This window comes from Diorhabda carinulata, chromosome 4 (assembly GCF_026250575.1).
Source record: "Diorhabda carinulata isolate Delta chromosome 4, icDioCari1.1, whole genome shotgun sequence".
Classification (NCBI taxonomy): domain Eukaryota; kingdom Metazoa; phylum Arthropoda; class Insecta; order Coleoptera; family Chrysomelidae; genus Diorhabda; species Diorhabda carinulata.
Window position 1 is genome coordinate 2,170,408 of NC_079463.1, and position 23,271 is coordinate 2,193,678.

Genomic DNA, 23,271 nt, shown 5'->3' on the forward strand with positions numbered 1-23,271 from the left:
GTTGTTTCGTATATTTTAGATATTTGTGATTTATCTTGATGAATTTGAATAAAAGACAAGAAATGATAATATATGATAATGAAAGAATACGACAGGCAATACGAAGTATTTAAATGACATAATTAAACTGAAATTGCTGTTTATCCACCTGTCACCGAATGATTTCATTCATAGAAAACATCAAGTTAATAAAAATTGGTTAGACAGAACCGAACTTACACGTATTTTTTAAATAATTAGATTATCGTACATATATAAAGTAAACTTAAAATTCTGAAAATAATTTCCACGTGTTTCTCGGGATCACTTTTGTTATATATATATATATATTTTTTTAAAGCTATAATATAGCTTTATAATATACCAACCCGGTATAAGAAATTTATTTTTAAAAAAAATTCCCCCAATCTCAAAACCACTTTCCATTTATACCTAGCACCTCGTAGGGCCTAATTTTCTTTAAAATTTTTTTCAAACTACGCAACCAATTTCGCGACACACATACTTTTGAGGCATGCGCAAACTTTTGGCTCGCCACCAAAATTGTAGTGGAGGCTTTCGAGGGTAGCTGCAGTACAAGGGGAGCGCTCGGGGGCTGCAGACTTCTCCGCAACCCTTGCGATTCTTCGATCAATGTGCCTCTCCTCATTTATTTCACAACTTTATACAATCAGAAAATTAGTTACAGCCCATACAGTCTCAAACAATCGAAAAAGGTTTTGATCATAATCCGCTCGTTATAGCGAGGTAAGTGATATTTCAGTTTGACAATATTCTTGGTTATTAACTAATTATTTATAATAATTCTGTTCTCAATGTAATTTTAATCTCGGAGTGTACAGGGTTTTTCTATTTAAAATGATCCCGCTTCAACAAATAAATGTAAATAAAAATGTTTTATATAAAAGTAGCACGAAATCGAATAAATTTTTCAGTAAAATTTTACGAAATGGGATACTACAGTTTGCATGATACGATTGATGTTGATTTTGATAGTTATATTTTAAAAAATATAGTAATAATCACAACTACAGTCGTCTATTTGGTTCCATTCGTTTTTCGTCATATTCCAAAGATGTGAAATGGTACCAAGAAATTTCTTGTCCAATTTGTGCCACAACAACTCAATCGGGTTGAGGTCGGGCGAGTGTGAGGGCCAAATCATTACTTCCAGTACATTTTTCCCTTCCAAATACTCTTTGCACAGCTTGGGATCGTTTTCCGCCGATCAGACGCTGGCTACAACTTACTACAACAACTTCCTTTAATATTTTTCATAATCCTACTTCAAAATCCCTTCAATATTTACCAGGTCTCCGTCGCCTTTCCTCCAAAACATCCCAAAACCTTCATCGAGCCTTATAGTCGGGATTACTCAAACTTTGACTCAACACTTCATAAAACCAGATCTTCATGCGTTCAATTTTCACATTCTTTAGTCCACTGCAACTTTTTAATTATATTTTGAAGTCTTAAAATGGGTTTCTTCGTTGCCTTCCATCAATCTCCGTTTCATTGTAGAAGTACTCAAAGGCAGATCCCTAGATTCATTGATCTAAGCTGCTATTTTGAATTTACTGATCAAAACGTTGTCTATTACCAAATTTCAACTGATATTGCCTACGTTTTTACCAATATTACAACTTCCAAGTCTTAATTTTCGAGAACTTCACTAAAAGATGTTCTAAAAAGATTAAAAACTGTGCAGCTGATTATCATAAAGATATGACAGCAGAATTATTTGAAAATTGGTTTAGCGAACAGCTTTTACTTAACATTCCAGCTTCGAAATTTCGTTTTCCAGAAAAAAAAAACGAATGGGTTACAAAAAGGGTACAGTTCACGTCTGGTACCCTGTTTAAACCAAACGCCCTAACAGCCAGGAATGTTTTATTAACTTTTCGTTTTTCCAGCTATGGAAGAAGTGCTTTCAGAGGGAAAAAATTTCAAGTTAGTAAACGAATCCGAGCTTCCAGATTTAGTTGATTTTCTAGCTAATTATTTACCCGATTCTATCAAGGTATAATTTATTTCATTATCATTCTAATTACATATTTATTAGTACGTCTTATCTGCAGTTTCATCAAACACTGAAAACGTATTTGAAAGATCGCGTTTGGGATTTTCATTTTTACGTCACGAAAACGTGGCCAGAACAGGCTGTGATTTTACATTTTCCGGGAATGACCAGAACGGTGAGTGATTTTTCTTTCTTTCTCTGAGTTTACTAAAAGTACAAGACCAAAGGTTTTATTTTTCGTAAAAATCAAACTAAAACAACTTATTTTCAAAAGTAACAAAATTTATTTAACATATATACTTTATTATACTACATTTCTTTGTAAATCACTCTATATATATATATATATATATATATATATATATATATATATATATATATATATATATATATATATATATATATATCGAAAATGTTTTAATATCTACCAGATTTGTTAAAAAATAACTTGTAAGCAACTATATTTTTGATACGGTTTCTTTGGTTAAACGATACAGATTAGGAAGGCCTTGACTTCTTAACGTCATATCGTACACGTACGGCATTTCGTGCAGGGTTTCACTTAATTGTTATACGACATTTTCGACTTATCGACTGTCGATTACAGTGTTGCGAAATATTCATTATACAAGGTCCCTCATTACTGAATAATCAAACTGTTGAATCTTGATTGAACTTAAATATTTCAAGTGAAACGTGACTCATGAAAAATCGCGCAATAGACAAGTGACGTAATCGGTTCTTCACAGCTGTGAGAACGGCAACAGCGCTAGCATCTGTCATCTGTCAAAATTGTTCGCGTTAAATTATTAAAAATGGTTTTCCTTCAATAAAACGCCTTGTTGTGAATGGATGCAAAAATAGTTTTAAAAACACGAAATTAAATCAAAAACATGTATCCTATCGTCGTTTTCCGAAGGAAAAGACTTTATTAAAGAAGTTGATAGATACCTGTGAGTTCCGATCGAATATTGACGTCAATTTACATACTTATAAGGTTGATTTATTTGAATTCACATATAAAGTTTCATTCCTTCATTTAATAGAGCAATAAAGGCGTACAAAATATTTATTGCAGATCAATTTAGTCTCAATATATTCGTTAGTTAGAAATATATTCGTTTGTATAGCCAGATCAGTAAACACACATGTGAAGTTCTGTTTGACATTTGACAAGTATTTTGTCACAGATGTGTAAAAAGTATCACATGAAACTGGCTGCTATCTAGTCAATCAGAAGTCATCAGAATTGCCAACTTAAATTCAATTTACTCCTCCTAGTTTAAAAACAAGGTATAGTAACCTTGCGTTGTACACTACGTCATTTTATAAAAGCTGAAGAATGCAGTGCTGTTGCCGTTAATATCAGGATGGATGAGACAATGATAAATTTGCCGAAGGTCGAATAGATTTCCATGACGATGATGACGATAATGACACGAAGGTTTAGGATTCGAGAACTTGAACGATTTTTCTTGTCTGATCACAAAGCTGAGATATCGAAAACTATGTGATTGTTGGGTCGTGTAAAGGTTTTTTATACGCTACTGGAGACAAGACTTGGGTCCTCTACTATAATTCAGAGACCAAGGAACAGTAAAAGCAATTAACGTACACGTACTTTCAGTCTTTCACCACCAACTTTACAGTTATGATTTACTAAAAAGCTGCAAAACACTATTAGAACTTACCTTCTTTTATGTGAAAAGCAACCACAAGAAGGTCCAGATAAATTCTGGGCATCTTCAGGTGTTCATGAGCAACGTCTTGCAACAACTTCTCTAAGCGGGATTGTGTTGGACAGCTCGGTAAAGCATATGCTAGGATCAGTAAAACAGATCAGATCGACGGCCTTTCTTCTATGTTCTAAGCTGAGTTTCTGGTCCACTATGGATCGCCTATAAGTCGAACTTTTGTATCTTCAGGGTTTCATGCGAGAATTATACCAAAGATGGACGAATCTGGGTCTTGTAGAGGATTAGGTCTTGTTGCCGGGTGTATAGCTTTTTGGTCTTATGGAGAGTTCCAAGTTTTTGTGAAACTGCTTCGGCTAAATCGGCCACGTGACGATTCCAGCACATATTGCTTCCAACCTCAAAACTCAACGGTGAAGATGATAGTTTATGACCAGACAGGACCAAATCTTGAGCTGCAGTGACAGCCTTCATTGTACAAACAACACCCTGGGTCTTTGCTGCTTCCAACCAACTCCAGAATGTTTGCAAGATCGGTAGTGATGCTGGTGATCGGCGTACTAAACGGGAACGTGAAAATGGAATAGTTTAACCTCACTTTAATAACGTGGTCGATCTGTTTGGTTGCAACAAAGATTTTTTTCTAGCCAAACAACAAATTATACGAGAGCTTCAGTGTATTTTGTCCCTGTGATCAACTAGACAACATAAAACTATTAACAGAAGAAGACGTGTTAATAGATTGGACTCAACCTATTTATCTTAATTTCACCCACGCGAAAATAATGGAAAATCTAGAGGAAATTTATAGCGAGAAGGGTACAATGGAGAAACTGTATGGGGAAGTTTACGGTTTAATGGAAGACGGTATTCAAAATGAGGAAGATGATGGTGATGTGACGTAAGTAATTTAATTTCGAATTATGATCGTTCTTACCCATTCACGCAAATGTTTTTTTGTCTATCTACTTTCATTTTAGAATGTTAAGTTCTTTAATATCGTCCTCAAATTGATTTAAATTTTCAAAAAAACCCTCAATGTCTTCATTCAAGCTGTAACGACGTCAGTGCTGCCATCTGGGTTACTTGCAACGTAAAAGTGTAGTCGGGAATCACAGGGTTTCATTTGAATTCTTTTTCTTTGGAAATCTCTTTGTCCAATTTCCTATACTCAAAAATTGTGGAGTTTCGCGGCGGTGTCCCGAGAACCATCAGTAATAGGGATCATTTCCGGCATATTGAATATGAATTTTTTAAATTTAGGATATTCGCAGAGGACGCGGAGATGTTGCAGCTATCACCCGAGCATGCTCAAATGATTCACGACTTGTACCCGGCAAATCACATGGAATGCGTCGAAGTTTTCGAAAAACTTATCAAGAAGCTGCCTTGTTACGGTATATTTTCAAACACGACGGAATTGGCGGCGTGGATGGTCCAATCGTATTACGGCGCCATGTTTTCAATGCAGACGCTACCCGAATTTAGGAGAAAGGGATATGGACTGATTCTTGCTAAGTACCTGACGAAATTGGTTCGTATAACATCTATTAACTATAAATTCGGTTTGGTTTGATTTTAAAATTGGAAATAAATCAATAAAAAACAAATAAAGTTTCGCAAAATATTTTATTATCGATTGTACAAAACGATTCTAAATTGAGACGTTCAGAACGACGGTTAAAACTTTTTTGTCGTTATAATTACTTCTTTTTGAGTTGTATTGCATCTTAGGAATAAAAAAAAGTCGTAGTGGGTAATATATCGAGGCGATTCAGTAAATTTTTTTGTCAAAAAACTTACAAAATGAATGAGGGCCAAGCCAATGCGTTGTCGTGGTGCAGCTTAGGTACTCCAGGACGCTAGTATGAAGGTATCCAGTCACTTTGTACCTTACAGGAACATAATAACGATAAAGTCTGACGTGCACATGGCCAGATTTCGCTAAAAAGTCAAGACACGTGGCTTGGAATGACTAATTTTCACGACAAGACTAAAAGAGGAAAATATATACACAAACTCAACGTGTTATCACTTCAGGCTTGAATTGAATCCATTAAGCGGTACTAAATGATCGTAGGTATCTCAAAAAGTATGATACATCACATATTAACTGAAAATTTGGAAGTGAGAAAGCTGTGAGTAAAATGGGTGGTGCGTTTGCTTACAATGGAACAAAAACAGCGTCGTGAAGATGTTTCCATCGAGTGTTTGGCAACGTTTCACAGGAATAAAGACGTTTCATAACCAGGGATGAAACGTGGGACCGTTCCACCTGTAGACAAAGTCATGGCGTGGGATAATTTTCATTGACTATCTTCAAAAAGTAGAAACTATCAACGGCGAGTATTATGCGAACTTCTTGCAGCGTTTGAGCAAAAATGGCCGCATTTGACTGAAAAGAAAGTGTTGTTTCATCAAGACAATGCACCAGCTTAAACATCAAGTTTGAACATATATTTGTTTCCAAAATTTTTCCTTTGTTGGACCGGGTACTTCTGGGGCCATCCTCGTATATCTATAACTTCAGTTTACGATATCTATGGTTTCCATTTAGGTAAAAGAACGTGGTTATATACCTTTCGTAGTGATCCGTCCGGAAAACAATGCCTCGAAAGGTCTCTATGCAAAGTTGGGTTTCAAAAAATACTTCGAGACGGTCAGAGCAATCTTGCGACCCCATGAGATGTCCAGCGATGCCCAAGGCGGAGGGACAACGAACGGTCATTAAATATTATTTTTGAAAAAAAAAATTTATATTTCAATTCGACAAAAATGATATGAAAAATTAGATTGCGACGCACACGTTTTGAGCTGAAGGCTTCCAAACACTATTTTTCCTATTTCAACTTAACAAAAAATGGAAATTGCAACTAAATACGATTTATTAGATGCATAACACTTGTTTTCAAAAAGGAAATTAGCTAAACGAGGAATGTCTGTGATTTAGAATAAATATCAAGGGGTATTTTTAGTCTTACAAGAGTTAAAACAAAAATAAAACGTTGTTCAGTACCACATATTATAAATAATAATGAGATAGATATATTTTTATGAAATCACAAATATTTAAGTATCGATAAATTATAAAAACTGCTAGATTTTTCTCTACCATGATTATTACATGAAAAAATAAGAATATTAAAAAAATTTATAAGTGAAAATATAATATAATTATAATTTTATTTCAGAAATAAACATAATTCAATAACTGTTTTTATTTATTGTAGTATATAAAGCTTTGTTTTATTTATTTAGCTCAATTGAAATATAATTATAGTAGAGAATAACGAATTTAATAATATTTCGTTGCAATTTCCTTGAAAGCTTCAAATATATTAACTTACGATCAAGTTTTAGCTCAAATTAAATCACAACTGATTCACTGGCAAGTGCAAAAAAATTGTTTGATTTAAACAGTTCGGAATATGTTAAAAAGTAAATAGTGTGACACCGGCTTTAGACATCTCGCTATTATACTAGATATACTCAAAAAAAATGAATAAAATCTTTATAGTTTCGTTCTATATAATGTCGAAAGTCGAATTTCTTTTTTATGTATTTCTTTTTGATTGAAATGAATCAGTTAAGTTGTTGTTTTCATATTTAACCCTGACCTTGATGTCATTAGAACATATACAGTCACAATATAAAACTTATTTTCACCAATAGAATTAACTCATAACTGAAGTTAGCTTCTAACCTATAAAATTAATGACGGATGAGTTTCAATGTCATTCTATATAATGTTGAAAGACGAATTACTTCGTTATATAGTTGAAATAATAGTATATTACACAGCGAAGTGGGAAGAATTTCATTACTATCGAAAGATTTGATATAGTTAACCAAAACGCGAAGCGTTACTGTTGCTATGTGGCATGATGTAAAGACTACAAGGTGTGTTCTTACCGAAGACCAATTTACGACCTGTCGCCAGCTGACTGATTTATATTTATTTACATTAAGTGTATAGAGTAGTTATTGAAATTAAAATGCATTCTTGTTCTGTACCTTCATACACAAATAACAATACGAATTGAAGAGGTAAATATATTAGTTATTATAGATATTAAATTACTTGACGAATGGAAAAAAAGTTTGTGGAGAAATACAACTTAACCTCCAATACGGTAAGTGTTTACAAGTTTATCATATATTTTTTTGGTGGTTGATTTAACATTGATCAAATATTATTGTTTGAATAGCGAGAATATGCTTGAATCATTTTAAAAAAAGTTGCTACGTGCAAAAGCCCGAGCATTTGATTTTTAGTGGACAAAAATTTTATTTGTATTTTAACTTGCTGCTTACTATGTGTTTTGTTATGTTAACACACGATACATTTTATTTATTATCTAATTCTTCTTGTTAAACGAAAAGATTTATAATATACATTCTTTACATGGCAAAAAGTTTTGCAATCTATTTAAAATTATTGAATTCACATTAATTTGAGCATTGTTTTTATTGAAATAACTTTCAACCAAGCCCAATATACCATATGCTGAATTAATTTTTCATAGTTTTGTATCAAATTCGCTGCTCAACCTTTCCTTCATAACAATCTTAAAATGAAAAAATTCAAATTCCCGCATTAAATTGATTGGCCAGAAGAACAATATGGCCGATAGTGGGAAAGGCCCCTCATTGGCTGTAGCTACCGGCTGCGCAAGAACACAACTTGGAGTCTTTACATCATGCTATGTGGTAAATAACTGTCACCAATATAAATAAATAGTTTGTTGTTGGTTTTTTAACCATTGAATGGGTATTATAATATTTGTCAACGTGTTATATTTTTAAATATAGAAAAGATTCATCTAGAATAGACGAGAAAAATTTTAACGATCACAATATTTTAAGGGGGGTAGTAGAGGTCTGTAAAATGACACTTTCTAATCTTCAATGACGTTAGTAATGACAGCATTGCATATATGGTTGAAAATAAAATTGTTTTCAGTTCAACTTTGTCATTAGAGTACCTAAAAGTTTATAGTCACAATATAATACTTATTTTCACCAATAGAATGATCTCGTAACCAATAAAAGCATATATTTCAAGTACTGAGTACTGAAGTTAGCTTCTATTAACATTAACGACGAATTAAATTCAATTTGTTTGTCTTTAAATTTTTTTGTTGTAAAAAACAAATATAAATAAAACATTTTTAACATATTCCGAATCTATTTTTATCACAAGTATTATAAATCATTAATCTACTTATACTATAGGTATGTTCTTTTCAACAGATCTATTTACACAATTAATTAGCACTGCTACTAGTTTTTTTATCCGAAGAAGAGGGAAATGCGCATCATCAGTTACTTACCATCCTGGACCCGCGTTAGCATTTCACAGAATGTTTATTCTTCGCTTGTATTGCGTTTGCTCCTCCATTCGTTGTTCTGTGATCTTCCGTATCATATATCTACTGTCATTGGTCTATGATCACGACTCTTTCTTCGTTCGTGATTTCGTTGGCCTTTTACTCGATACGTATTTTTGTGTATACTCTCTTTCGTTCGAGTTCTAGCAGATCCCGCAAGAGCTAATACTGCTGGTTTTGATACTGATCTGTATACTCTAAAGCAGCTCTGCGTTATTCTTTTGCAAATATTAACAGTTTCCTTTTGGTGGAAGTTAATCGATTGTGTGATTGTTGATGCTTTGTCTGCTTCTTTTTCTTAAATGTTCTACAAAACTCATTATCGAGTCTAATTTGGTCCTAAATATTTTATGGATTCTTTCGTCTCGATGGAGAACTAATCGCTTGGATATTATCAAATTTTTGCTTGATTCGAGCTATTTTCCGTGATGCTACTAGTAGCAGTGAAAAATAAGACTCCGGCGTACTGAAGTCAAGTTAGTATAGTAAAAAATATATTTTTTTTTCTTCTTTTTTGTGATTTCGTCATTCATATCCTCTTTTTTACTGTCGTTCTGCACTGGTGTGGATCCGATGCAGTTAAGGTACTGATAAAAGAACAGATCTATTATGAGTAATGTCTATCGAGTCGTATTTATACTACATAGATATCGGATTCTCAATTTATATCTAAATAGGGAATAGAGAATATTGTTTACAAAAGTTCGTAGTTCTAGTTAACCTCCAAATTTTTGAAACTTTCACAAGAAATTGATTTCTAAAATATGATTTTTATTGCATTTAATAACTAATAATAATAAATAATAAAAATAAATAATTTAGTAGATTTGTTTGAACTTAACATGTTGAGTCCCAACCAAAATTGATAAATTTTCCCCAGGATCTAAAATTTTTTGGGAATAGAAAAGGTCCATATATAGTTTAGGGAATAAATTTTTTGTATATTTTAATGATTCTCAAATACAAAAAACTCAATGTTCTACAAGTTATTTGCAAAATAATTTTTTTATATTAAACAGATTTTTTGCATTATTTAACATGGTTTTTAATTTAAGGATTGAAACTATTATTTTTGGTTTTAATTTTTAATATTCTCAATAAAATCATTTCAAACTTGTAAAAAGGATTTATATGGGACGGTTTAAAGGTTTATTTTACGTTGGATCTAATCATCTATTTTTCATAGCTTATATAACATTTTTTTTATTCCTTGGATTCCTGTAGAAACACATACTCACTCGAATTGTTTCTAAATAACTAATAAAAAAGTAGTTTTCCACTTTTGTAAATAATATTCAAATGTTTTTGAAAAGTAGTCATAAAACAGATGCTGTGAGAAAACCATATTTTTATGGCAAAATTATTTTTTAAATGGAATTACTTTATTTTTCACTATTTCACTAATTACTATATTAATTATTGACTATTTCAAAATAGAGTTTCGCATACTATCCTGCATATTCTTATGCTTGATAAATTAGTATACAATTCTGAGTATGCTTAGTTTCTGTTATTTATTATGTTAATCTTTGGTACCTGAAGTACCTAAGACCATAAACATGTTTAAAAAACATTGCAGGAAGATATTTCGGTAAGAGTATGATGAGCCACCCCATGATGATCATCATGGAACTATACATACACTATTGATGATACAAGAAATCGATTTATCATATCTATTTTATGAAATTTAAATTTTTTTATCCAAGATTGATATTAAGTTCTTCCTTTTGATTCCCCATTAATTTAATCTCAGCACTGTAGAGGAAATGTCCTATATCAGAGACATTCCATGAAGTATTCATATCCTGCATAAAAATGCCCCCATCCCTCCCCAACATAAATCAAGGAGTCTTTTTCTCTTTACCTAATAATAGTTTATTATTTGTGATAGTTATTCTATATTTATCTGGTTTCCTATTTTCTCAATCATATTTCTTTTCCTAACATTTATCATAGTTACACTGCATTCACTTCTCTTTCTAACTTTGCCTGTTATTCTTCCCCAATATACTGAACATGTATGTGGATTACCATAATAAATTAGAGCAAACTTTTATAAATTATTGAAATGGACTAATTAAATGAATAACATTGAAAGTATGCAGGAATACAATTAAGAAATATTTCAAAATGTTGCTAGAATATTCGTAGATATTGAAAAAAACTTATCACCGATGCATATTGAATTAAACTTATGCTTGAATTGCTTCAAAATACCTATTACATGAGGAATTTATCGAGATCGACAACCTTTTACAAAGTAGATGATATTAAAATAGCTTTTTGAACTTTTTATATAGAATCTAGACTAGCTTACCTTGTGTATTGACTGTGATAGAATATTATTTTCTTGTACGACACCAAAGAGGAAATAAACACAGGGTATTCTGGAACTTTTGAATGGTAGTATAATGAACAACAGATTGTAAGCCTTTTTTTCAGAACTGTATAAAACACTTTATATAGCACAGAAGGTTAATGGTAAAAATTAGGTACTATACTCGAACTTAAAGCAACATGTCACCAATATTTACTTGGTTTACACCATAAACACGCTCTAATTACTTGTTACTAATTACTTATTACTTGACGATATTTCGTAATAAATTTTCAAATTTATCTCATCACAAAAATAAAATTAAATATTACACGAAAGATTTTAATTCAGTATGATTCATAACTAGCAGCCATCTTGTGAAACATTTAAAATCTTTTATTTAGATATGATAATAAATGAATTACTTAAATGATCACATGTAGTGAAATCTACGAAATTTTATTATCAACGATTACAACCCGAATCATTCAATACAAAATAATTTGACTTGAGTGAACCGTTTATGTAAATTGTCCCAGTCAACAATCAAGTATCGATAGATATATCGATATTTTTACTCACGCTCGATTGTAAAAAAACTTGATAGTTTTATTTATTATTAAAATACTTATTCAAGTGTTATTAGTACAATTAAATTAGAAATTTTTACCAAGTTAAAAATTTAGAAATATAATAAAACTAAATTAAAAATATCCATGATATATATCGATTTTTTTATGACAGAATATCGATATTTTTCACTCATTACTATTATAATACCAGTTAACGTATTAGTTTTATATCGCGATGAATAGACAACGGGTGTCCTGACGACACAAATTGTTAGGGCAGGTCAGGGATCACTTTCCAAACAAAGTTTTAATTGTGTTGACGATCGTATATGTCTATTGCGTACATAGTGATATTTTTTGGTAGATGCATCTTGTCTGTGATATTATTTTCAGTATTAAAAATAGTTGGAGACGTACATAAAACTGTAGAGGCCATTTTTTAGTTAGTTTTTCGGTCATAAATACGCAACTACTGAGAATATTTTGAAGTATGTCTACCAAAATTAAATGAAATGGAACATGTGACTGATTTGTAAACTGGCATGACTTTATTTCTTCATAAATACCATCCTAATCATAAGGCTGTACAAGGTGTTGTGTAAATAATAACGTTATAAGTTTGCGTAATACAGAGGCGTACATTTTACTGTATATCTTCTTTGGAAATAGAAAGATACAATTTTTGATGCTATATCGACGGTTCGTAAATTCACTACCCCATATTTTAATTTGTTAGTACAATTAGGGATGCAACATCACTCATAAATACCATCGATATTTTGAAAAGTGAAACATCTAAGTTTAAGAACGATATATCGATTTTTTTTCATATAAATGAGATACTATTTCATCTATTTTAATAATTATTTTTAATGAATAATCATTATTTTATATTAACAAAAAAACAAGGACGTATTTATTTTATTCAATAAACTAAATAGGAAAATCTACTTTTGTGATTAACAGAGATATATGTTTGTGTGTGAAGTTGACATCATTCATGAAGAACGATGGTTATATCGCTGTTTTATATTTCGATATGTTTTTCAAACATCGATATATCGTTTGCATCTCTAAGTACAATTGATTTGTAGTAGTTACAGTTTTGAAAATCAGGTGAAGTAATTAGAAGGTTGTAATATAAAAATATCCTGTGAACAACAGATGGGCGCAATATAAATTTTTTTCTACATTTTGTCTAGTATTTTCGATTTTTTGTGCTAAAAAATATCACTCACTATTCTTATGTTCAAAAAAGTCTTCCAAATTATCAAGTCACATATTTTTAGCAATAATCACCAAAGCCTTATGACTCAACATACACCAATTGTATTATTATTAAAATTAATGATTTGTATACTGTGGAATCCTTTTAATATGTTAAAAATGAAACATAATTTAATATTTTACTATTATTTTCAACTATTTTACACTTTTTTGCTCCTTATATACAAACATCTTGTCGAAACTTGTATCGAGGAGTGGCAGTGAAGTTAGTAAGGTTGTCGAAGTGCTTAATTTCGAACAAGGAGATCTGAGATTTGAATCCTTTCTTAAAAGAAACAGGTAAGGCTAATATAAGCGTTAAAAACATATAAAAAGGTCTAAGAACTGAAAAGTTGAAGACCATTATTCTACTTGATAAAAAACTCATTATAGTATACTTAATATTTAAGGTAATTAATATTATACAATTCTTTTTAGTAGTATAAAGTTACTAATCAATTTTCTTAAATTTTAGTAGGTATATCTGTAATATTTTGGGCCCATCTTTTGTGAAAAATATATTAGATATGGATCAAATTTGGAGAGTAAACTTTGTGTTAATGTTTTGAGAATTTATTGGAATAGATGAGAAACTAAAATATGGACTCTATTTTACATTCGAGAACACATGAAATGATGGTTTTAGTGAGAACCAGAAAGATAATGCAATTATTTTTTCCACTGTGATAAAAAAGCACTTTTTGCTCAAAATAGAAGTTCGAACTATATTGCATTATATTAGTTGAGCACGTGTACGATTTCCGTGGCGTCAAGATTTGTAAATTGATCCAAAATAAGTCGAAAATGAAGAATTAAATTTTTTGATATCCCTCTTCGTTTTCGTGATAATGATACTTGAAGTCGAAAGAAACCAAACCCCATCAGAGCTTCGCCTTTGAAAGCATTCAGAGCATACTTCTTATTTAATAAAGCAATCTTTTTAATATATTTTTGGAATATTATAGTGAATTATGTAAAAATTGAAAAAAACAAAACTTTTTGAATTTAAAGCCATAAAATATTTATTCTAGACAAAGTATTAAACGTCATATAGAAAGAATATAGATCTAATGTTTGGTTGTTATTTCAAGTACCAATATCTCGAAAACGAAAAATTATTTTCTTTATTTTGTCCATAATAAGTCAGATTACAACGCCACGAAAATCGTACTCTCCCCTATTAGTTGCTTATCTGTTCTCCAATTACCCAACCAAAGTGTATTTCAAGAATTTTCTCAAAATATGAAATAAAATCTATAAGGTTACTGCTCTCATTTCTCATATATTCGAATATTGCGTATAAATCAAATTGAGTGTTCAAAAATCAATGGTTAGTCGAGGTTCGTCCTAGTTAAGTTGATCGAAATGTAAAAAGTGTTACCTCTCAACTGCTATTAATTCACCTAAACATTACGATTTGTTATAGATAAGCGAGATTTACACATTTTTAAACACTCCAAAGCACATATTACTCCTAATGCAATTATAAATTTATTTAAATTCTAATGTAATTGTCAATATAAAATACGATATACACAATTACTATTAAAGACAGATATTACTTCGATTGTGAGATGAACTTTTTCAGTAATCGATCATTTTTATAATCGAATTACGTATTTCAAGGATGCATTCCACTAAGCACGGACGACAATCACGATCTTTCCCGTTCCACTCAGTCCAAAGCGTTATAATCGTAAACACAAGTGGAATGGCTTACAATGCGTTTTGAGCGTTGAGATAAATATTAATGAATGTCATAATAGAAAAAATAAAACGAAAGCCTTAAGAGGTTATGTTATAATAGTAAGTTATTAAATGTTTTAGTTGAGTGATTAATTGATTTATATTAAAGTAAAATCAAAATATATTCTGCGGCGATAGTAAAATATTTGGTGGTGAGTTACAAGAATGGTTCAAAAGGATCTCATACCGCATCAACTAATGAGATTGATCGACCCACCTCTTGACAAGGGTCGTTGTGAACGTTAGTCATGACGTCATAGAGTGACGTAGAACGCCCAAAAGAGTATTTCAGGAATGCACCATAAATGGAGTGAAATACGATCGATAAATGTCAACTGTCAATCACCTTAATATATTAATTATTATTTTTTTTATGATGTACAATAGTCTAGGAATATATAGTTTTCTTATTGGAGAGCGACACTTTTTAACAGCAATTCGTGGTATTCCATATCTATTTGTAGTAAAACGTAGGATTGATAATAATGTTTGATTTATCTGCAAAGTAAACATGACAATTCGTCGTCAAGAAAATGAGTGATAAAATCGGTTGGGGTGAATTTGATTCTAAGGTTTAGTGCTAAATTATTTTATTCATTTTACAGTAGGTAAGAGAATGTCAATTCTTTTTAATAATATTTTATTAAGATAATTTATTCCTGTTTAGTGGTTGCGTGTGTGTGTGTATAAAATCGAATAAAAAATTATCAGACTTTTTTAGCACTATACTACTAGAATTATATTATTTTATGTGATTTATACGTAGAAATATTGGTTTGTATCTACTGATTTTTACCCTATGGTTTTATATTTTCAAAAGTTTGTATTGAAAATTATATTTTGGAAGTATGATTTCATTTTTCTTATTGAACATACCTTAACCATAATACCTATGAACTAGCGTTTTTTTGTAAACGAATTTTAATGCATATTTTTTGTTTTTTCTCAAAATAAACTTTCTGTTAGCTGAAAAATGAATTAAAACAATAAATAACTATTTCACTATTATAATAAGCAAATACATAGTGAGCCAAAAAAATTTAATGTTGAATTTCATTATGTTGTTCCCTGGATGGTTTCTAGCTTTTTTTAAACGAATAATCAACTCAATTGCATATTTTTTTCTCAAAATAAACTTCCTGTTAGGTAAAAAGTGAATTAAAATAAAAAATAAACTATTCCACTATTATAATAAGCAACTACACAGTGAGCCAAAAAAGTTTAATATTGAATTTCATTATGTCGTTCCCTGGACGCTTTTGAATAGTGCAAAGTATGAAAACGAGCCTCTGCAGACCTGAAAAATGGGACATTTTAAAAATTGTAACAAAAAAATGTCCCCATCACTTACAGCGACGATGGTGCTCAATGTGAGTGGAGAAAATTTTCCTATAGTCAAATATAGAGGGCGTTGCATGCGTATCATCGTTAAAACGATTGATTTTTTGAATCTCGTGCTACCGCTCATCCAATCACATTCAAATAAGGCGCTTCGTATTTCTTCGCTCTAGAAACCAATAACATGATTTGTATAGAGCTTTAGGGGCAGTCCAAAGAGAAAAGATGAAGGACACAAAACAAAACTTCTATAAATTTAAGGAAAGGAAGGGTCAATGAAGAACCACGTGTATAGGAGTCGCGAAATGGATGAACTATTCCAGTCTAACCCAGGTCTACCCCGTTTCGCATGGGTTGTTGGTAGATGCATGTAAATGTGCAACTCATGAGTCCGACTAAACTACCTTTTGCTTTACCTCTTTGAATGTATTGAAAGTTCACCTGATAACTTGAACTAGAAAATGATTCAGGGGAAGAATCAATAGGAATTGAGCATCCCTTCTATTTGTTTTTATTAAATAAAGTGTTCCTGGAAGCCCTACGTCGATAATATTTATTGTGAAACATCCCTTATACAGGTTGAATCTAATTTTTTTGATGAATAAATGACTGAGGATGAAATCCGTAAGCTTCGAGTATGTCCAAGAACAATTAAAGGAAAATTCCTCCAGACATGGGTAACATACCCTGGGATATGTGTAGAAGAAGTCTCGAAAATATAAGGGCCGGGTTGTAGGAATGTCAGCGACCTTTTGGACGACGTTACTTTTAATAAATACTTTTCCATTTTATGTTTCCATTGTGTTTTCTTATTGTCTTGTCAGTTTCAAACTTACGGCAATCCTAATTATATGATTTAACCATAAATTAGTTTGAGATCTAAGCAAATGTATAACGTATTTAAAAAAAAAACTTGGTTACAAATAGAAATTTATGATTCACCTACCGCTGATGTTATTTCGTTTCCAAAATAACAAAATAGCATAAGTTGTAATAACACGCAAGAGAAATATTCCATCTGAGAGAAAAATTCTGGTGAATCCATTGGTACCTTGAAAGAAGAATTGGTTAAATCTCTATTATAGTTCTAAGTATTTTTTACTCACGCTTGAAGCCATGTATAAGCAAGATGCAAAAATTAATAAGGACGCTAATGTCTGACTCAAAGTGACGAAAGTAAACAGTGTTTCAATTTCTTCTCCTGCCCTGAAATGTGGAAAATTCAAGCTGCAGATCAAGCATATTGCCATATCTTCAATATTGATTATAATAGAATCTCAAGATGAGTTCATATGTGCAAATAAATTGATGTAGTGTCACATTCCAGCAAGATTTTGACTGATTTTTGGGTATATAAGCAACTAGAGTCATCATTCAATCATTACAATCCTTTTCCTCATTTAAAATTTCGAAAAGACGCGCCAGGAGTTGATTGAAGCCATAAAAGGTAATTCATTTAAAGTCCTGAAGGCTATCTCAACCGAGGCTTACAACAAGTGTATGGGAAATTAAATTGAAAGTAAGCATTGACTCAAGAGCATTTTTTAGTCATATATGAAACTAGAGTCATCACAAACCTTTTCCTCATTTCACATTTCGAAAAGACGCTCCAGAGAACGCGCCAGGAGTTGATTGAAGCCATAAAAGATAATTCATTTAAAGTCCTGAAGGCTATCTCAACTGAGGCTTACAACAAGTGTATGGAAAATCAAATTGAAAGTTAGCGTTGGCTCAAGAGGATTTTTTGGCCGTATATGAAACTAGAGTCATCGACCAACCGCCACAATCCTTTTCCTCATTTCAAATTTCGAAAAGACGCTCCAGAGAACGCGCCAGGAGTTGATTGAAGCCATAAAAGATAATTCATTTAAAGTCCTGAAGGCTATTTCAACCGAGGCTTACAACAAGTGTATGGGAAATCAAATTGAAAGTTAGCGTTGACTCAAGAGGATTTTTTGGCCGTATATGAAACTAGAGTCATCACAAACCTTTTCCTCATTTCACATTTCGAAAAGACGCTCCAGAGAACGCGCCAGGAGTTGATTGAAGCCATAAAAGGTAATTCATTTAAAGTCCTGAAGGCTATTTCAACCGAGGCTTACAACAAGTGTATGGGAAATCAAATTGAAAGTTAGCGTTGGCTCAAGAGGATTTTTTGGCCGTATATGAAACTAGAGTCATCGACCAACTGCCACAATCCTTTTCCTCATTTCAAATTTCGAAAAGACGCTACAGAGAACGCGCCAGGAGTTGATTGAAGCCATAAAAGATAATTCATTTAAAGTCCTGAAGGCTATCTCAACTGAGGCTTACAACAAGTGTATGGGAAATCAAATTGAAAGTTAGCGTTGGCTCAAGAGGATTTTTTGGCCGTATATGAAACTAGAGTCATCGACCAACCGCCACAATCCTTTTCCTCATTTCAAATTTCGAAAATTCCCTTCAGGGAACGCGCCAGGAGTTGATTGAAGCCATAAAAAGTAATTCTCTTAAGTCCTGAAGGCTATTTCAACCGAGGCTTACAACAAGTGTATGGGAAATCAAATTGAAAGTTAGCGTTGGCTCAAGAGGATTTTTTGGCCGTATATGAAACTAGAGTCATCGATCAACCGCCACAATCCTTTTCCTCATTTCAAATTTCGAAAAGACGCTCCAGAGAACGCGCCAGGAGTTGATTGAAGCCATAAAAAGTAATTCATTTAAAGTCCTGAAGGCTATCTCAACTGAGGCTTACAACAAGTGTATGGGAAATCAAATTGAAAGTTAGCGTTGGCTCAAGAGGATTTTTTGGCCATATATGAAACTAGAGTCATCGATCAACCGCCACAATCCTTTTCCTCATTTCAAATTTCGAAAAGACGCTCCAGAGAACGCGCCAGGAGTTGATTGAAGCCATAAAAAGTAATTCATTTAAAGTCCTGAAGGCTATCTCAACTGAGGCTTACAACAAGTGTATGGGAAATCAAATTGAAAGTTAGCGTTGGCTCAAGAGGATTTTTTGGCCATATATGAAACTAGAGTCATCGATCAACCGCCACAATCCTTTTCCTTATTTCAAATTTCGAAAAGACGCTCCAGAGAACGCGCCAGGAGTTGATTGAAGCCATAAAAAGTAATTCATTTAAAGTCCTGAAGGCTATCTCAACTGAGGCTTACAACAAGTGTATGGGAAATCAAATTGAAAGTTAGCATTGGCTCAAGAGGATTTTTTGGCCATATACAAAACCAGAGTCATCGATCAACCACCATTATCTTTTTCGTCATTTCAAATTCCAAAAATTCGCTTCAGGGAACGCGCCAGGAGTTGATTGAAGCCATAAAAAGTAATTCTCTTAAGTCCTGAAGGCTATTTCAACCGAGGTTTACAACAAGTGTATGGAAAATTAGATTGAAAGTTAGCATACTAACCTCAAGAGTATTTTCAAATGTTCCGTGGTATGTGATAGCTGTTTATATATTTCCTTTTCTAATTCAGGATTTTCGGTATCAGTTAAAAGTGTGTACGTTTCCGGAAGGCCGAGGCTCTTCAAACTTCTCTGTCTTATAGATCGAAAAACATGGCAAACTATAGAAAGTTGACACCTCAAACAATTTAATAGTGCAACGAATATACCATCGTAACCTGAAATTAGGAAATTTTCGATTTATCCTTTGTTAATTAGTTGGATCTGGAGGTATTTTCATTTCCTCTAAGATTTCCAATAATTTCGTTCTGTTAGTTTTATCTAAATAATTCATTCTCGTCTTGCTCCGTACATTATTTTTGTCCTCTTTGCTATTGATTCATCAACATATCGTAGATAACTTCCACCATGGTTTTATAGTCATTAAATCCCTTTCATTCCTTTGTAGAATTACCAATGAAGGCATGGGAAAAACACCTAAGATTCGTATGGAAATCTTTTTCATTAATCAAAATTGATTATTTTTTTTGCACCATATTTCAAAAAAATAATCGTAGTGGACACTTACAAGCTATAATAGCAGCAGCCCATATTAAACCCATGTCCATTAGAGCTAGAGCCAGTTCACATTGCCACTTCATATTGACAGAAAATGGAATTTTGAAAAAGTAAGGTAAATAATCGGCACACGTTTTATTTGAATTTTCGAATGACTGTCCCTTGAGTTCGTTATTGAGAATGAGATCTGAGGAAATGTGTGCTGATACACCAACACAAATATACATAACGAATGTCTAAAATAAACAAAAATTACAATTTAGTAGGGTAATTCCCATGGAGAAGGCCGTACGGGAAAGATGGCTAATAGAAAAAAGTTCTGGTATTAATAGGTCGATGGTACAACTTTCGGTTTAGTTCGTTTTGTTTCGGAGCGAACAACAACATATTTTTTTCGTAAAAATAATGAAAAAGCAAGTAATTTGTCTTTATTTTTCGAAGGAACGTTCGATTTAAGTTGAACTGTTAACATATTAACTGGCCACTAAAATGTTTTGTCTGTTTACGTGCTTTCTTTGTTAAGTGCGGCGTTCTAACCTCGAAATAACCCACAAATTCGAGAAATTTCTTTGATTACTTAGTATTTACATCTCACTCCTACAATCGGGATAGATCACCATAAAATTTAATGTTGTAAGGCCTCTGCTGATGAGGTGCCTGAAGTGAAGAAGTTTGGAAACGTGCCATGGAAGAAATACAAAATGGCGGGTTGACTGGTGCTTTGGTGCAGAAGACGAAAAAATACTGAGCAAGCATGTAAAAGACATGCAGTTTCCTTTGAATATCAATGATTTAAGAACTGTTGCATTCAAGCTGACCAATTAGGAATTAAACACAGATTTATTCATCAGAGAATGCGGGCTACGAGAATATTTCATTGAGGAAATCCGAAGACGTGTCATATGCTAGAAGTAAGCTCCTATTTTGAAATGCTCCAGAGGACTCTCAGTGACAACGAGTCCGGGTTTCAATTACTCGTAAATCATCGACCAGGCCATGTTTTGACTGAAAAAGGTTCCGAAGCTGTAGCTATCTCAACCTCCATAGAAAAAGGAGAATCAATCGCGGTAATGGATGAAAAGTACAATGAAAAAAACCTAAAATAGAAGATGAGCTGTATCCAGGCTCAGTGATTTATATGGCCCAAAAGTCCACCTACATAACTTTCGATATATTAACCAAACCACTATGACCATCACCCCCGGATACCTATTCAATTAAATTCCTTTCCAGTAAAGTCTTAGTTTAGTTAGTAGGGCCATCTTCCTCGATTAGAATAAATTATTTAGTCCCAACTCCTCTAGTACTTACCAATTTAGAAATTTTAGAATTAATATTCTTACCATCGGATAATATTTTACCAGGGGAAACCCCATTTATCGGTTCGTAAAAATAATGTACGTCTTGTAGAGAATTCATCAAATTACGAATCCTGCGTCGTCCCAAAATCAAAACGAAAAATTTTATACCGCCAACCATATGGGTGAAAAGCATTTCTATGTAAGTAATAAAATTACTCACTTTCTTTTTAGTTTCATTGAAAATCAACAATTCACAAAGTAAGAATATGGAACCTTCTCCGTAAATAATTATGACGTACATCATATAAAAACAACGGAAGGTCAGACTGTAATCTTTGGATGGTATCCACATTCCTACCAATTTCGAACTGACGGAATTCGGGTAAAAAAAATTGTCTGGGTAGCCGTACAAGTTGGATTTTTCCATTTCGATTTTTTTTTCTCGTAGAATACAACAAATATTCAAAAGTTCAATTGATATCTGCTTATATACGTATTCCATGTTCGAAAGTTTAATGATATAGTTAAAGTAAAGGTGTGGGAAACTGCGAAGACAGTCAAGCTGGATTTAAATAAATTAAATTTGATCATAGGATCAAGGAATTGAAAATATTGTAATAAAGAAATAGCACTATGTAATTTTCACTACAGAATGTATAAATTGCGGCTTATTATTAAGACACGACATTAAAAATTACTAGAAATACATTGAAAAATAGCAATTCTAATCTATAATCCGGTCAATTTAGACATTCGAAGCTACATAAATTCCCATCAAGCTGAAAATTAGTAAAATTGTTCAAAATATAATCAAACATAGAATTTGAATGTTTTCCATCATTTCCGTGTATGGAAAAAATTGTTATTCAAGGTCAAAGGTGAAAAAAATTAGTTTTTCGCGATTTTCAGCAAAACGGTGAGTTTTATCATAAAAATACTTCAGACAAAAATTGTAGATCATAAAATTATCTACAAAAAACGTTCCAATACTTTTTTTCCTACAAGCCACTATTTCTGAGATATAATGATTCAAAAAGTTGTATCTAATAGTTTCACTAATATATTTTCAGCATTAAACTTTGCTTACAACATTGAAATGAACCAAGACTTGATTTAAGTATTTGTAAGAAATTTCTGTTGAAACTGTCATAAGTTCATCAAAGGTTTCAGTGAATCTGAAATATTATAACTTCAACAACTTTTTGAATTATTATATCTCAGAAACGGTGGCTCGTACGAAAAAAAGTATTAAAACTTTTTTTGTAGATAATTTTATGATCTACAACTTTTGTTCAGAGTATTTTCATGATAAAACTCACCGTTTTGTTGAAAATCGCGAAAATCTGATTTTTTTGACCTTTGACCTTGAATGAATTTTTTTTACATACACGGAAATGATGGGGAACGTACAAATTCTATTCAATTGTATTTTAAACAATTTTACTGATTTTCAGCTTGATGGGAATTTATGTCTTTATATCTTATTTTTTGGTCTAATTTGATCGGACTATTAGAACGATTTTATACACTCTATATTCTTTCTCGATTTTTTGTTTAGTACTAAGTAAGAATTCACAGTAAGCACACGGAGTGATAATACAAATATAAGGAATAGTAACACCAACGAATAGAATTGGTTCTAAATAAAATTAAAAAAGCTTC

At 32.1% G+C, this 23,271-nt stretch overlaps 2 protein-coding genes across 2 annotated transcripts; one reads left to right on the plus strand and one right to left on the minus strand.

The window, feature by feature from the left end:
• Positions 1 to 526: 526 nt before the first annotated feature.
• On the plus strand, positions 527 to 15,860 carry LOC130892671 (uncharacterized). Its single transcript, XM_057798189.1, has 6 exons — positions 527 to 747; positions 1,914 to 2,020; positions 2,079 to 2,195; positions 4,362 to 4,615; positions 4,978 to 5,248; positions 6,272 to 15,860. The coding sequence occupies exons 2-6, from the start codon at positions 1,916 to 1,918 to the stop codon at positions 6,443 to 6,445; spliced, it is 921 nt and encodes a 306-aa protein (XP_057654172.1). The 5' UTR covers positions 527 to 747; positions 1,914 to 1,915; the 3' UTR covers positions 6,446 to 15,860.
• Positions 15,861 to 16,001: 141 nt separating this feature from the next.
• LOC130892670 (odorant receptor 42a-like) lies at positions 16,002 to 22,065 on the minus strand. Its single transcript, XM_057798188.1, has 7 exons — positions 21,620 to 22,065; positions 20,319 to 20,544; positions 19,755 to 19,968; positions 17,453 to 17,552; positions 17,293 to 17,397; positions 16,360 to 16,515; positions 16,002 to 16,305 (listed from the first exon to the last, which is right to left on the minus strand). Exons 1-7 carry the CDS (start codon positions 22,034 to 22,036, stop codon positions 16,246 to 16,248), a joined length of 1,278 nt encoding a protein of 425 aa, XP_057654171.1. The 5' UTR covers positions 22,037 to 22,065; the 3' UTR covers positions 16,002 to 16,245.
• Positions 22,066 to 23,271: the final 1,206 nt, after the last annotated feature.